This window comes from Primulina huaijiensis, chromosome 1 (genome assembly GCF_012295235.1).
Source record: "Primulina huaijiensis isolate GDHJ02 chromosome 1, ASM1229523v2, whole genome shotgun sequence".
Classification (NCBI taxonomy): domain Eukaryota; kingdom Viridiplantae; phylum Streptophyta; class Magnoliopsida; order Lamiales; family Gesneriaceae; genus Primulina; species Primulina huaijiensis.
Window position 1 is genome coordinate 347931 of NC_133306.1, and position 15930 is coordinate 363860.

At 35.7% G+C, this 15930-nt stretch overlaps 3 protein-coding genes across 4 annotated transcripts; all 3 read right to left on the minus strand.

Annotated features, from left to right (window-relative positions):
* Positions 1–2005: 2005 nt before the first annotated feature.
* LOC140973569 (probable galacturonosyltransferase 14) lies at positions 2006–6918 on the minus strand. Its single transcript, XM_073436480.1, has 6 exons — positions 6278–6918; positions 5299–5354; positions 5004–5159; positions 3615–4205; positions 2814–3116; positions 2006–2362 (listed from the first exon to the last, which is right to left on the minus strand). Exons 1-6 carry the CDS (start codon positions 6507–6509, stop codon positions 2081–2083), a joined length of 1620 nt encoding a protein of 539 aa, XP_073292581.1. The 5' UTR covers positions 6510–6918; the 3' UTR covers positions 2006–2080.
* A 376-nt stretch (positions 6919–7294) lies between these two features.
* Positions 7295–9233, minus strand: LOC140973560 (BAG family molecular chaperone regulator 8, chloroplastic-like). Its single transcript, XM_073436471.1, has 2 exons — positions 8432–9233; positions 7295–8310 (listed from the first exon to the last, which is right to left on the minus strand). The coding sequence occupies exons 1-2, from the start codon at positions 8987–8989 to the stop codon at positions 7570–7572; spliced, it is 1299 nt and encodes a 432-aa protein (XP_073292572.1). The 5' UTR covers positions 8990–9233; the 3' UTR covers positions 7295–7569.
* A 3257-nt stretch (positions 9234–12490) lies between these two features.
* LOC140973576 (UDP-glucose 6-dehydrogenase 1-like) lies at positions 12491–15406 on the minus strand. 2 transcript variants are annotated; one of them, XR_012174655.1, is made up of 3 exons: positions 15250–15406; positions 12769–14296; positions 12491–12681 (listed from the first exon to the last, which is right to left on the minus strand). XR_012174655.1 is itself a non-coding variant. In XM_073436493.1 (2 exons), exon 2 carries the CDS (start codon positions 14274–14276, stop codon positions 12834–12836), a length of 1443 nt encoding a protein of 480 aa, XP_073292594.1. In that variant the 5' UTR covers positions 14277–14296; positions 15250–15406; the 3' UTR covers positions 12491–12833. The 2 variants fall into 2 exon arrangements, 1 of the variants encoding a protein (XP_073292594.1); XM_073436493.1 differs by having other exon boundaries at positions 12491–14296.
* Positions 15407–15930: the final 524 nt, after the last annotated feature.

The window sequence follows — 15930 nt, forward strand, 5'->3', positions numbered from 1 at the left end:
AAAAATCATGGGTAAATTGATAAATTCAACATGCATTAATATCCAAAGGCATTTAAGATAGACAATAAATTATAAAAGAATCCATTAAAAAATTATTGATTTAATTAGCTAAATTAAATGAATAAAGATATATTAAAACATTCACAATTAGAAGTGATATATTTATATATATGTTAGATGTTAGATTTTACTAAGAAATGCAAATAAATAATTTTTCTGGCCTAAAATTTAAAAAAGAAATAGAAATGTGTATTAATGTCCAAATCCATTTAAGATGGACAATGAATTACAAAAAACTCCTAAAAAAACATATTAATTTAATTTGCTAATTTAAATTAACAAGAAAATTTAATTAAATAATTTTTTTGGTATAAAAGTTAGGAAAGAAAGAAGAATTTGTATTAATGTCCAAATTCATTTAAGATGGACAATGAATTGCAAAAAAAAACTTTTAAGATAACCTATTAATTTGTTTGCTAACTTAAATTAAATTAAATAAGTGAACAAGGACAAATAAGGAAATTCACAAATAAAAGTAATAGGAATGTGTATTAATGTCCAAATCCATTTAAGATGGACAATGAATTACAAAAAACTCCTAAAAAACATATTAATTTAATTTGCTAATTTAAATTAACAAGAAAATTTAATTAAATAATTTTTTTGACATAAAAGTTAGGAAAGAAAGAAGAATTTGTATTAATGTCCAAATTCATTTAAGATGGACAATGAATTGCAAAATTTTTTTTTAAGATAACCTATTAATTTGTTTGCTAACTTAAATTAAATTAAATAAATGAAAAATACAAATAAGGAAATTCACAAATGAAAGTGATATATTTATATGTATGTTAGATAATTATAAAATATATCAGTGATATTGATTTTCACAAGAATGACTAAAATTGATCGTCAAAATATAATTATTAAATTGCATTTAGTTAAACATCGAGTATTAAATCCAATACATACATTACTAAAATTGATATTTTGCCAAACTTATTTGTTTAGAACAACGCAGTTAGATAAACAACCAGCAAATACTCTCTTCAGAGTTCATATTTCTCAAATGCTAATTTTATTTTAAATATAGTTTACAGCAACCAGCACATTACTATTCAACCAACAATCAGCACATTACTATTTTAATAGTTCACATTAATTATAAAATTAAATAATTTACCATGAGGTTATAAATACCAATTTTAAAAAAATAAATTATAGAAAATAACATACGTGACCAACTATTAGGAATCTAAGCTTCTCTTAATTGTCTCAAAGGGAACCAAATCATTCACCTTTTAAAATCAAAATATTCATTTTTGGTGGCCTAAATGTTGCCAAGTAACAACACTGCCTCAAATTCCTCCCTAATCAATTCTCAAGTATCAGAATTTAAATTGCAGCGATCGGCATTAAACGAACAATGACCCTTGATTTTTTGGAAATCATGTATATTTTCAATTTAATTTTGGAATTAAAGAATCATATGCTCGTTTAAAATGTTTCGAACCAATAAAGAGAAGAAATACCAATATTGAAGTATCGGATGTTTTGTATGTAAATTGAAGCTAAAACTTATCTACGGGAACCACCAAAATGATAAAATATCAATGCAACGAGTAAAAAAATGAAGAAAATGGGGGGAAACCTGTCTAAATGTGAAAGCAATACATAAGAGAGAAGTATCTCCTTAGTTTGGGGAAGAGAGGGAACCACGCAGAGGACCGGCGAGACCAATGGCTCCTGAATCATGTCCCAATACGCATTAACAAATAAATACACCCATATTCTCTTCTAAGCAACAAGACTTGCAAGATCAAATTCCATCTTGAAGGCAAAGAAATAATGCCCTTAGCTCAACCAAATACTGATCGGATTTCAATTTTCAATACTGGTCATCAGGAACGTGGGCAAAGTAGAAATCAAGATTGAATTTCACCGCGGTGAAAAAGTTCAAGGTTCCCCTTGTTCTTGCTCAACCAAATATCAACAAATTTCTTTATCACACAAAAGGGACTAGAAATGTATCCATCTTATGTCAATTTATTTCACAAGTGTGACAATCCGTTGGTTGTTACTATTCCAAGATGTGGCAGTTCCTGATAAAGTCATTGGAGTAGTTCACATATTTGGTCCAAAATGGCCGGAGATGCTCAAAACCAATCTCCAACCATGGTTTTGACTGGCCATTATAGTGAATCACCGCTGCCTTTTTTACTTTTTCAATGTTGCTCTTGTGTTGATAGCCCAACCCAAGCATGTGCCACGAGGGTTCAATTGGGTGAACATAACCCCTAAATGCAATCAAAGCAGGGGGTAGGGTTCCAAGTTTCCATAATGTCAGGTTTGACTTCAAATTCTGCAGTCAGATAACCTGGTTAAGAAGTTGACAGGTATGGTACAGAAATTGATAGCGGAGAAGGGCAGGAATATTTGGATTAATTTAACGGCAGAAATACAGCATGTAATATTATAAAGCCGTACCTACGAGAATGCATAAATATACAAAAGATGTGAATTGCCACAAAATATATGGATAAATCAGGCAAGTGTAAACTTACAAACAATGGACTCAACTTAAACTAAAGCTGATGAATTAGTAATGCACCAAAGCAAGACGGGATATGTGGTATTCACATAGAAACAAAAAGAAAAATATCAAGGTGTATAAAGATCTGCAGCTCTCGCTGAAACGAAGATAAGCCTCCTACTTGCACAAATAGTTGCCTTACTGATCAACGCACCATACGTATAGCAAGTAAGTACTATCACAAGTTACTTGACATAATTAAAAGGACATTGAAGTATACCTCCTTGAGCCAGGCATGATAAATATCCCTGATTTTTGTCTTTCTCCATGCACTCAAGTCAAAAATATTCATTCCATATGCCCAAGCACATTCATCAGGATTCAAATTCCTTGTTATAAGTGGATGAGAGAAGTTGAAATAGTTTCTAAATCTTTTGGACATGACCCACTCATCTTCGCCTTTACAAGTTTCAACAGCTCCATTAACTTTCCCATCAAGGTCAACAGCCCAGAGCGGAGACAAATTATGTTGAATCACAACATCATCATCTAAGAACACCACCTTGTCAAGGTATGGGAATAGCTGCAAGGTGTAATAAAATAACTTTCTCAGCCTTAAATAAGAAAAGATGAATAGAATGTGAAAAGGCTAGGGCAATAAAATAATGATAACACATATTTTCAATCCCAGCTGTAATTGATAAGAAGACTTGAGTGTTAAAAGTGATGATACTGAATTGACCAGATTCCGATCAAGTGCTCAAAAGGTTCAAGTTTCTTATGAAGGGAGATAAGCTTGGGGAAAACATCGGGGATCCTATCAGTGCTCTCTGTTTGAATATATGTGATTGGATCGTATACTTTTGAAATGATTTGTTTCCAAACAACAAACAAGGGTTGAAATTTAATACAGATGCCAATTTTTTTTAAATAGCAAGACAGCTGTTGGTTATCTACATATTCAAGTTCGATATTTGCACATGGTGTATCCCTTGCAATTTCAGAAGCAATACTCTATAATTATCATATGATTAAAAAATATACAGCACGTGAATTGCATGCTTAATGGCTAATTGATTACCTCTGGAAGATATATTCGTAGATGATTGAGTAATGAGATATACTTTGGACTTCTAGCTTGTAATTTTGAGGCAAATGATCGCAGTGAGATATCACTAAGATCGGCTCCAGCAATGTGATTTCCATGGTAGTAATTTCTGATCCCATAATGGTTCTCCACAGCTTCAAGAACTGGGACATTCTCTCTTGTTAACCAATCAAACTGATGAACACCTTTTACTTCAACTACAGCTGGAGACACAGGATTTAGAGCAAACCATGAATGCATTCCTGCATATGTTTTTTTGTCAGTTATGACATGAAAAACATTTCTTTCGGGATTTAGTGATGACTGCACAGCAGATGTGATAACAACTGAAGCAGCAAGAATGTTGTCAGTAGACAATACAAAGTGATGGTAGGAGTTGTCAGAAAGCAAAGGAAGTAACTCTGGAGAAGGTAACTGTTTGCGCGCATGAGCATTAGAAGAATATTCATCAGTCAGCCTCAATGAAAGGCAGTGAATGCCCCTAGGAATAGCACTAGCTGCAAAGTGTTTATTCATTAGCTCTGCAAACTTGGATTCCCTGATTTCCCTTTCAGATCTTTCAATCTGTTAGAGAGAGAAAAATCAGTTTCCAAATCAACAAAATAAGGATCACCAAGGAGAATCCATAATACATAAATTACATACACGTCAATTAGGTAGAGAGAATGCTTGAAAAAATATCCAGAGATCAATTGCAAGAGATGTGAATAAATATTTGACATCAAACAAAATTAATGCTGCTATTAACTGGCACCAGTCATTACACTTATCAAACCCACGGGACAACCAATAAGGTACATCACTTTTTACTTACTTGGATGAAGTTCAGTTTATGATACAGCCGTTCCCAAAAGCCAAATTCAAAAAAACCTGTATGACAATTGACATAAACCGTGCTGGATGGGGGATAGAAAACCATAGGATCTTATACAATGGTAACATCACTATTTATCTGTTTCTACATTAACACTTTAACTCGTTGTATATTAGAGGTGACATGATTTGATTTAATTTGGTGTGTGGAATGTAAGACAAAAACATTATGTCCAAATTGTTGCAGCCCAAGTCACCCCAGAGAAAGGGTCTCGTCAGTTAGTTGGTTTAGAACTTTAAGCTAAATCATAATTCAGAACCTTCTCAAAGTTTTAACAATTTTGATACAGTATCTGTTTGTTTGTCGTGATAAATGCACAAGAAAATGAGACTAAAAACTCTAAAATACGATATATCATGATGTATCGAGCATGGAGTCAGTAGAAAGGAAGAAGCAAAGAGAGAAAGCTAAACAAGTTGCAAGGTTTATCAACAACCCGCAAACATGAACTTGCCAAACAACAAAACAAATGTAAGTTCGACACCTACCATCCCTTTCAAAATCGAAGCAAACTCCTTTGAACTGTGTTTGTTGTTTTTCATTTCAGAAACAAGCTGACTAAAAGAGTCTGGGAGCTTCAGACTTTGAGGGACTTTTTCAGAGTTTGCTTGATTCAGGATCTTAACAAAGTCCTTGACCAGCCTCTTTCATAAAAAAAGTGACAAGGTTTCAGTATCAGTATCATACGTGGATCACCAATAAAACTAGTTATTTTGAAAAAGTATGATATATTTAATCAAATCAATGCGTTTTAAATATCAACGAATAGCAAAATATATTTACCCCAGAAGCATCAGCTCTACCAAGAAGCTTAGGCCCCAAACGGCGTCCTAAACAATCTGAGAGCAACAAAAACAGAACTTGAGACCATAAACTTCACCGATGAATCGATATTTGTATACATCAAAGTAAGAATGAAATTATTATTTTTACAGAAGAAACACATGCATTGTAAAGAAAGCATGCAGGTAAAAGCAAGAGCAAAAATGGCTGGAAGTCACTCATTTCTCATTTTTTTCTCGCACAATCATCAACTTAATATTTTGCCATGTAGTTTAGTATATAGCACAAAGAACTACATCATGACACTGGACCAGTGCTTAGGACTTCACATTCCGATTCAGGAGTGAAAAACTCAAATAATTGTCTAACAGTAACAAAAGGAGCTCTGTTTCAAAACATACATCATGTTTCAGACAAAATAGTGAGGTGAAGTACAGAAAGGAGAGCAGAATATGGAATCGGTCACTTTCAGTCGATAAGAGGGCCATTAAAGTAAATTGCTTCAAATAATAAGAGTTTTAGAAGGCAAGGAGTCGGGATTATTGAAGCACGTGATAGAATTCCAAAGTTTCATGGAAAAATAATGCAAAGAGGACAACTTTATCAACATTTGAGCAAAAAAGAAAAAAAATGGAAGTAAACGATATGATATATACAGACAGCATGACTACATATTAGCCATATAACCTAGGATGACAAGCTGCTATTATCTCAGCTAATGGGCAATTAGGTCCTTCGCAAGCCATTACGATGCCAGTTGATACATTTCATACAAATAGGAGCACAGTCCGAAGGAAGTACCAAAGCTAAAATTTGTAAAGAAGCCAAAATCCAAAAACCAATCCACCAAATGCCATTCTAGCACAGAGCATAAACCAAATGTCCACAAGATATAACAAACAAACAGACATCATCACATAAAATAATCAACACAAAGCAAACGTCCATCAAAATTTGTAAGAAATAAGTAGGAACGTACCTATTGAGGAGCACTTGTTGACACCTTCAAGGGTAACGAGGGCGGTCAGAATGAAGACAAAAGGCAACAAAAAAGCAAGAATCAAAATGGTTTGGAAGAGCGCGCGGTACGAAATATGGCGAGTTGCAACCTTGATCCTCATCAAATCTCCGCCTCCTCCATTGACATTTCCTCCACAGCTGCTCGATGATATCGTTATACTTCTCATGCTAGGTGAGAAGTGCAGCTGCATCTTCCACCGCCGCCCTTCTCTTCCTCCACAATGCTCCTCTTTTCCACTTTTACCCTCCTAAAGTTCAGCAAATGATCCTTTCGCCTCCACCGCCTCCACCATTACAAGCATTGAAGCTAATAATCTTCTTCCTCGAATGAAAAGGTCGATCCCAGCAATTCTTCGAAACTTGTAATGCATTCCTCACCATCAGATCCACCCCGGCAGCTAATCAACGCTCCTAATTCCCCTCCAGTCCCCGCATTGAAATGCATATCCCAAAAATATCCTATCACTTTCCCAATTCCGATATCTATCTGTGCATAATCATAATTTTCTGGAAATATGCGTCCCGATAAATTCTCTCTCAAACGTTTGCCGCTCCTCGTTGATTAATTCCCGCTTACGAATTTCTTTTTCCTTGGGAAAAGATGAAATAAAAATCCATGGTAAAATTGTTTTTTTGCGTAATTTATATTTGTATTTTTTTTTATTTATTAGTAGGTCTTTGTGCTGCTCTGACGGATCCACCGAAATTTGATGATTTTATGTCGAAGCTTAAAAATTAAGTATTATTATTAAACTTTTTTTTTTTGCTTGACTTTCATTTTATGTTAATTATTATTTTTGAATATTTAGAAGATAATAATTTATAAAATAAATTTTGTGTGGTGTATTTTCTGTTCATCTTGAAATATTCTTAATTTTATGACACATGAACAAAGTTCAATCATTAAATTTAGTGGCGGCAAGTTTAAAAAAATAATAATAATGTTTGCAATAGCATGTGAAAACCCAACCAGGAGCCAGAGGCTCAAAGATATAACAGACAAAACTCAAGAAAAACAAGAATGAGTTCATGTAAGATACAACATTTGTTAGAATAACATACAAGCTACGTACACACACCAATGAAGGCAACTAAGACACCGATCTCTCACAACATTATATAGTCACCGTGTTTTTCTACTGAAAAATCTTTCTTGATGATGCCCAAATGCAAACCAAAAACTAAAAACAGCAATCTGACATTGATTTCCTATTGTCGCAACAATATGCGGATCCGATTAACTGAAGCAATTTAGCTATTGCGTCTATTTCCAATCGAACCATCTCTCATTTCCATCTTCACAGGCAACGGTGCAGCAAAAACAAATTCCTCGGCTTTATGATTACTTTTATTTCCCAGGCCTTTTTTGCCATCACTGCTCGGCAACGAGCCTCCACTCTCCGAGTGATTTTCCTCCCCATCTTCATCATCAGCATCTTTTGAAGATACCCCCATTACTTCAACTTCTCGACAAAGATCATCTTCAAGCTGTCTTTCAGCATCATCTAAATTTACGTCATCAATGCTATCATCACAATCCTCTTCCAATAATGGCCTGCTGTTTCTCCTTGAAACCCAACAAGCCTTGCCATTGTCGGCAAATCTTACATTTTTTGTTACTTTGGGATGAGCTTCTCCATACTGCTTCACCAAAATCCCACTTCTATTCCCAGAAGTAACTTGATTTCTCGTCCAAAACAAATCTTGGCTTTCACCTGAGCCACTTTCCTCCTCAAGCTCCTCAGCTAATTTATCAATTTTTTCAACTAAACCTTTCAATTTCGCTACATTGATCCCTTTGAAGCCACCACTTTTCACGCTACCAGTTTTTCTTTCACCATTTAACACCCTAGTTTTCACATTATCTCCTCTATGTCTCACATTACTTGAAAACCCCCTCCTTTCCACACAAACTGCATCAATCCAATCCAAAAATTGATTCAATTCTCTGCTTACTGACTTTCTTCCATCTCTAATCATGGGATCACCACCCTTCAATGTACAAGCACAGAGGAAAAATGGGGAAAAGATTATCGATCAGACTACATCACATAACTCGTGTTAAACACAATACAAGCATATAAAAGCATTCCTAGCCAGGATCTCTTTTTACCTGAACAGATTCAAGTTTGAGAAGCAAGTCCATGGCTTTATCATAGAGTATGCCATGATCGAAGTGGGTTTTCTCATAAACCGAGGATTTGAGAAGCCCGAGAGTTGATTTAATGGAAGCAAGATCTTTGAGCTGCCGGAGAGTTCTTGATCTGCGGAGAAGGAAGGCCCTGAAATGAGTCTGAATGGTACACGCAGCCGCATCACGGAGCGAGTGGGAGGAGGAAAAAGGGGAGGAGCGACGGTGGAGGGCAGACTCTAGGGAGACGATGCGGCTTAGCAGAGAGGACACGGTGGGATGGATCCGCCGCTCATGGTGGAGGTAGCCTTCCGGGGTATGGGGGTGGTGGTGTAGATTTTGAATGTGGGATTGAACAGAATAGAGATGGGGTTGTGGAGGGATGGGAAATTGGAATTTGGAATCTTGCGGCGGTAATGGCAGAGGGTAGTGGTGGTGCTGGTGGCAGTGTGTGTGGGGAGTGTAGCAGCAGTGGCCATAGCAGGAGGCGGAGTTGGTGGTGGGTTGGTGGCACTGGCAGAAGTGGTGGTGGGAGGCCATTTTCTTTCTCTTTGTAGGGGTGGTCGGACTATGATGTGATAAATCTAGGGCACTTTAAGGAATTTGAGGATTTTCTCAAATCACACAAAATATGTTTAAACGAAAATTCGACATAAATTAATACGCAGTTAATCAGTTGGTGATGCAAATCCGATTAACATTGACATTTTTTATATTTTTGGACTTTCTGCTGTTTACAAAGATCAGATCACCGTTGAAAATTTGACCAAAATATAATCATCTCTTACCTAAACCAAAAGTAAAGCCGAGCGGAAATCAAACAAAATATGAAGTTATAATATGCTTTTGATTACTACAAATAAATTTGGATAAAATGAAACATCTTTTATCATATTAAAATGAAAAAAGTGATGATCGAAACCGAAGAAGCACATTAGATTTTGGTCGAGAGACAACTGGGAGGGGAATCCATGTAGAAAATAAATAACGCAAGTTTTATAAAGGTTCGGAAAAGTTCCTTATTATCCTTTCTTCCTTTGCGTCCGGAATGGTTTCATTAGACAACATTACATAAAGTTTATAATCTACATGTTAAGACCTGGACGAAACTATTTCAATCAGTCCATCATGTGACATGCATTCTGTTTGCTCCTCGCAGTGTGTACCGGATGAACGTTTCGAAGAAGTCTAAGTATTTGTCAGAAGTGGTGCTTTTGGGGCACATAACTACAAGTTAATGAAACCATTGGAAGGAAATGAAGGATTTGGCCGCGCAGACCATTTTCTTGTGGGCACGAGCTTCCGAGTTACATCAAATGCCAAGAGAAGGTTGATGAACGATGATGTGTATCGAGATCAACGTCTTGTTTTCTCCTCTTTGAGCAGTTTTCTTGTGAAAACTATAAAAAAATAAAATAAAATAACCGTTGATTTGGCTGAATTTTGGATATGAAGTTTATAACATATGATCGTGTATTCTGAACGATGGAGATCTGATTTGGAGAGAAGCTTGGCTGAACGTATCACTAGAAAATTGGACAGAACTTCATATTGCAAAATTTTTGAAAATACTATAGCACTTGGGAGATGGTTTTCGAAATATAAAATAAATTTAAAGATGTAATTTTTGAGAATGAGGTGAAAGTATTTATAGGTGGTAAGGTTAAAAATCTTATCATAATGCGGTTTTTATTTCTTCAATAATTTTGAGATAATTCTTTCGTATATATTACCTTACCAAATTTTGAAAACTTGGTTCTCAAATATATGCAAAATCTGAAATTATGTATTGATTTTGGTGGTTGAACGTGGACTGCTTTCTTATGCAAATTCATGACATACCTGAAGTGCATTGAATTTATTAACTTCTTTTTTGAGCAAAAACTGTCTTGCATGTAATAGTTTATTCCAAATTTGATTGATATTATATACTTAAATTTCAAATTTCTTGAATATGATGTATTGAATTTTCAAATTTCATGTATTTATTGAAAATTCGAATATCATATATTATTTAACATTTTTGAATTTATTATTTTTACAACAATATCATAATTCGAAAATACATTTTTATATATGTCTATATTTAAATGAAAAACTACAAGTCCAAAAAATAGTAGTGTTCTTACATGTCTCGTCTCCTTGTCTCTCCCTTGTCAAAAGGAACATAGTTCAAGGAAAGAAGTTGACTACAGTGAAAGAGACATGGAAGCCAGATGGTTGTCATGCTCAGGTAATATGGTAACCTGACACGTTAGTGAAGCGACCCTTACTGCCAAATATTCCAAATGGTATGAATCAAAACCTTAGGAGATTGTAATTTGATAAATCATTATCTAAGAAAGCAAGAAAGCTTAAGTCATAACTCTAATTTTCTGATACATCAGCGAATATCCACATTCCTGTAACAATACACAAAGACATATAATATGAAAGAAACATTCTGTATTGCAAGTATTTGCTAATTCAAATCCAAAATAATGGATTGGAAACAAAATGTACCACAACCCCGTTCTAACTCTTACCAAGAAGTATCTTCTGTGCGATTCGCGAAAATGCTATCCGGTTTTCAAAGAATTTAAGTAATTTGAGTTAGTCGTCAAGTAGTGAACGTTCGTGCTTCATGCTCATGGCCACTCTCAGTCCACCACAGCTTGAGTTTAACATGGCCACCTTTGATGCCTTCATCAATAGTTGCAGGAAGTTAAGATCAAGAAAGTCGTGATTCTCGGTAGTTTCTCGATTTACAGTGTATTCCAATTTGCTTTCGGTAAAGCCAGTGCAATGGGCCCTTTTATGGCCAACCAAAGCTTGTCCGGAAGAAAAGATCTTGAAGCATATCGGGCATTCACTTCGTTGCTTTTGCTCGACTCCGTGTTTATGCTGTCCTTTTCTGCCTTTCCTTGATACGATTGATTGGCATTACATTTGATCTGATCAAGCTGGGAACCAACTTCAGTAACAGATGATAAGCTTGTATGCTTATCCAATGATGAGTTATTTGCCCGCTCTCTGTGCCTGGCATTGTGGCCTCGTAATGCTAGATGAGACTGAAAGATCTTGCTAGAGATCGTGCATTTGACCCTTTCTTCTTCTCAGATACGTTCAAGATTTCAAGATCAATATCAACAGCATTCTCAGAAGAATACTCGAGCTATGGACACAAAGACTTGATCTCTTGCTAGAGTTTGATTTCAAGAACTCCAAACCAGCTCCGTTAAATTGTTCATGTTCCTTAAATTCATCTACACAAGGAAGCCCATCACCAGAAGCTTCAACATTAACTTTCATTTCATCAACTCCAGAGTCCAGACAGATTCTTTTCTGAAATTTCAATATCTAGCTTACCTTTTGATCTGGAATCTCCGTCATTTCCACAAACTCTCACACTCTTACCGGAATATTGAGCTCCAAAATAAGCAGAATCGCATCTGCTTATACTAACTATAATTCATAATTTTCGATCTTTATCGAACAATGAGTGCTGCAGGTAGCTCACTCTATAATTTTACTGAATATGTGATAAGTTGTTTATCAGGCGAACTACATCTGGTGAAGCATATACACGCAACGTGCAATATTTTATGTTTGCTTTCAGTTTATACACAGCCTATCTCACCTTATGTCAATCTTGTTAGTAATGTATTCCAATATAGTTGGTAAGATCATTATAACTATTTTCAACATATAAAATTTTCATATAAGATTTTTTGGGGAAAAAAGAAGAAGATATGTATGGTTCTTGTGACTTGTAAAAACTAGTTATTACTAACCTTATCTCTGATTGGATTTAGAGGTTTTATTGGATTTCAAATACACCTTCTAAAATATTTACGCCTCCTATAATAAATTATTTTTAGATTTAAAATTTGTACAACCAGTTATTTTATGATGATGATACATAACTTCACAAGGCCCAGTAAATTACCAGCAAACATAAATCAAAAATTATTTTGTCACGTTATTTATGTTTATGTGAACGGAAGATTTGAACAGGTATCTAAATCGTGGAACGGTTCCAAAGATTGCATGTCAAGGAGATGGTACAAATGCTGATAAATTGAAAGATAATAAAGGAGCAATACAACAAAAACAATAATTCTAAAACAAAGGCACAAACAAAAAAAAGTAATGTCACCAATAAAACTTCTAACTTTATACCAGATAGCAGCAATATTTGATAATCCTCCAACTACAAAAGGGCATATGAGCAATATTTGATAATCCTCCAACTACAAAAGGGTATATGAGTGAAATCAGAAAGTGATGCATATTTTTAAATAAAATAAAATTTTGGCAAAAGAATAGTATGCGATTGCCTGGTTTTCACAACTATGCTGCTTGGTTTGAACTCCAACAGGCATTCTGACAATTGATTCTGAATTTATGCAACCGCAGGCATGTCCTTGAGCCAGGCATCAAGTGGTTTGCCAATCGAGTAAACAATAAAACCGATTTTCCTGAGCTTATTAGCGTCAATAATGTTCCTTCCATCGAAAATAAAGGCGGGTTTCTGCATATTGTCGTATATCCTTTGGAAATCGAGTGTCTTAAATTCATCCCATTCAGTGAGGATGCAGATGGCATGTGCATCCTTTGTGGCCTCGTAGGCATCCCAAGCAGCATGAAGTTTCTTCACAGTGGAGGGGCTAGTCGGTTGAAGATGAAGGGGATGATCCCAGTCGAATTTGTTCATTGTAAGGTCCCTCTGGATCTGATCCTCAGTGACCTGAGGATCATAGATGCTCAGGTGGGCTTTGTCACCTAAGAGTCCTTTGCAAACATCGATAGCAGGAGTCTCCCTGGTATCACCAGTATCTTTCTTGAAGGCAAAACCCAAGATGGCTACTTTTTTGTTAGCGACCGTGTTGAACATGGAAGCAACGAGGCGATTGACAAAACGGTTCTTTTGGTAGTCGTTGATCTTAATCACCTGCTTCCAGTATTCTGCAACTTCCGGGAGACCATTGCATTCACAAATGTAAACCAAGTTCAGAATGTCCTTCTGGAAGCAGGAACCACCAAAACCAACACTGGCATTGAGGAACTTGGGACCAATTCTTGTGTCCTTTCCTACGGCGTAAGCCACTTGGGTGACATCTGCTCCAGTAGCCTCACAGAGAGCAGACATCGCGTTGACTGAAGAGATTCTTTGAGCTAAGAATGCATTAGCAGCAAGCTTTGAGAGCTCTGCAGACCATAAATTAGTGGTGAGGATACGATCCTCAGGAACCCAGTGGGCATAAACATCCTTCAGGGCTTGCACGGCCTTGAAGCCTTCTGGGGTCTCCCGGCCTCCAATGAGAACTCTGTCTGGGTTGAAAAGATCTTGAATAGCAGTCCCCTCAGCAAGAAATTCTGGGTTAGAGAGGATTTGATAATTAATTCCCTTGCTGTTGTGGGTCAATATTTTTTCAATGGCCTCGGCAGTTTTGACCGGAACAGTGGACTTCTCAACCACAATCTTGTCCGATTTTGACACATCAGCAATCATGCGGGCAGCGCTCTCCCAATATGTCAAATCTGCTGCCTTACCAGCTCCAAGACCTCGAGTCTTGGTGGGAGTATTGACTGAGACAAAGACTATGTCAGCCTCAAATACATGTTTCTCCACATCTGTGCTGAAGAACAGATTCTTTCCCCGACATTGTTTTACCACATCATCAAGGCCAGGCTCATAGATGGGAAGCTGATCGCTGTTCCAGGCATTGATACGAGGAACAGAAATATCAACAACAGCTACTTCAATTTGAGGGCACTTTAGTGCTATTACTGCCATAGTAGGGCCTCCTACATACCCGGCTCCAAGACAGCAAATCTTCACCATTTGACCCTTGTTTCAGTGCTCTGGAAAAGATATCAAACATACAACTCTCAGATATCCAATTTTACATCATACTTCAATGACAAAAAAAATCCTTAGTCCGGATAACACTTCAATGTCAAATAAAATATCCTCAGGCAGCTTTTGGAAGCATTACCATAACAAAAATATGGTTTCATTACTAATCATTGCACCATGAACATGGAAAAAATTTGTATTTAATTTCATTTTACAGCAGCCATCCGGTAAGGAAAATGAGCAGCTAAAGAGACAGTTAATAAAAGATGCATACACACGAATCCATATTGCCCATCATTAGTTTGCATGAATAAAAAACTTGATACTCCATTAAATTAGAATCGCATAAATTTTAAAAATCGTAGTTTTTCAGAATGGAACGTTTAATAATTTTGGGAATCACATTTGATGCAAGCAGCTGAGACAAAAGATGCCAGCATTGAATATCCAAACTTTTTTTAACTCAACAGAACATTTCAATATGAAAAGGAAACCACAAAGTTATCATTGAAGATCCATCCCTCAATTGCATGTAATCCACAAACACACTGCTAGTAATTTGAGTTAAATCATCAGAAAACAAAAGAACTCGAAAAATGCCGAATTTACCAAACGTACTAGTTCCAAAAAACTCCCGCAACTATTATAATCATGAAAAAACTAACGCAGCAAATGAGAGATCAAACCAGAGGAAAGAACAAAAACACGTAAATAGCGGGCAACTACATTTCAGATCAAACACCCAAAAAGCTAAATCAAAACAAATCGCATAATTAGTTTAAAATTTCTTCTCAGGAAATTCAACGTAAAATGATGCTAGAAAAGCTGAATTCACCCAGAAATTCACACCTGGCACACATCCTAGCGCGGGTATCAAATTCCACATAAAAGCAAGAACAAAACTTTTACACCATCTTAGCTACAATATTTCAGATTAAAGAAAAACAGAAAAATCTACCTCTGAATTACACGTTTGGATTTCTGAAAAGTGGAGAGAACGAGAGATCTATATCTGTACGAGAATGAAAGAAGTTGGTCGAGAAACCGTGAGAGCGGGCAGCTCTTATATTGTTGTTTAGATCCAAGATCCCACCCCCCGTGAACGAGTGAAATTACAATAAGACCCCTACCACTTTGCTTTCCAAGTCCATACGTTCCAAATGCCAAAATTTGAGTCTTCTTGGAAGGTGGAGAAGAATATGGTAATTTCAGACCTTTATGTAAACCATACTTAAAGGCAATAAATCATATTTTAGGATCTACATTTTTGTTGATTCATTGTTTATAAATAGTATTCATCAATTTTAGCTTCTTATTTTTGTTCTTATCATTAAATGATTATCTTAGATAAGAAATTGCGTATATATTTTTATTTGAATTCGTGTTTTTATTATATAAAAAAAATTTTATGTCACTTCACTCAATCGACAATACACGTGATTAGTTGAAGTTTCACTTTTATAATGAAGCGAAAATTATGCATACATATTAAACTTTATACGGTAGAATATCATTTGAAAAAAAACTTGTACGTTAAAATCCTATTCAAGAAATGAATCATCAATAATAAATAAAATTTATGTCAGCATTTAGTTACATGTAATCGGTTATCACTATAATTTTATTTATTAAAAAAACA

Bases quoted from the DNA above. Each gene is read 5' to 3' on its own strand.
- LOC140973569 (XM_073436480.1), bottom strand. From the start codon at position 6,509: ATGCAGCTGCACTTCTCACCTAGCATGAGAAGTATAACGATATCATCG. The intron at 4,206-5,003 runs GTAGGTGTCGAA...TCTCTCTAACAG, and splicing joins CTTCGATTTTGAAAGGGATG to ATTGAAAGATCTGAAAGGGA. The intron at 2,363-2,813 runs GTATACTTCAAT...ATCTGACTGCAG, and splicing joins ATCATGCCTGGCTCAAGGAG to AATTTGAAGTCAAACCTGAC.
- LOC140973560 (XM_073436471.1), bottom strand. From the start codon at position 8,989: ATGGCCTCCCACCACCACTTCTGCCAGTGCCACCAACCCACCACCAAC. The intron at 8,311-8,431 runs GTAAAAAGAGAT...TGTACATTGAAG, and splicing joins TCAAACTTGAATCTGTTCAG to GGTGGTGATCCCATGATTAG.
- LOC140973576 (XM_073436493.1), bottom strand. From the start codon at position 14,276: ATGGTGAAGATTTGCTGTCTTGGAGCCGGGTATGTAGGAGGCCCTACT.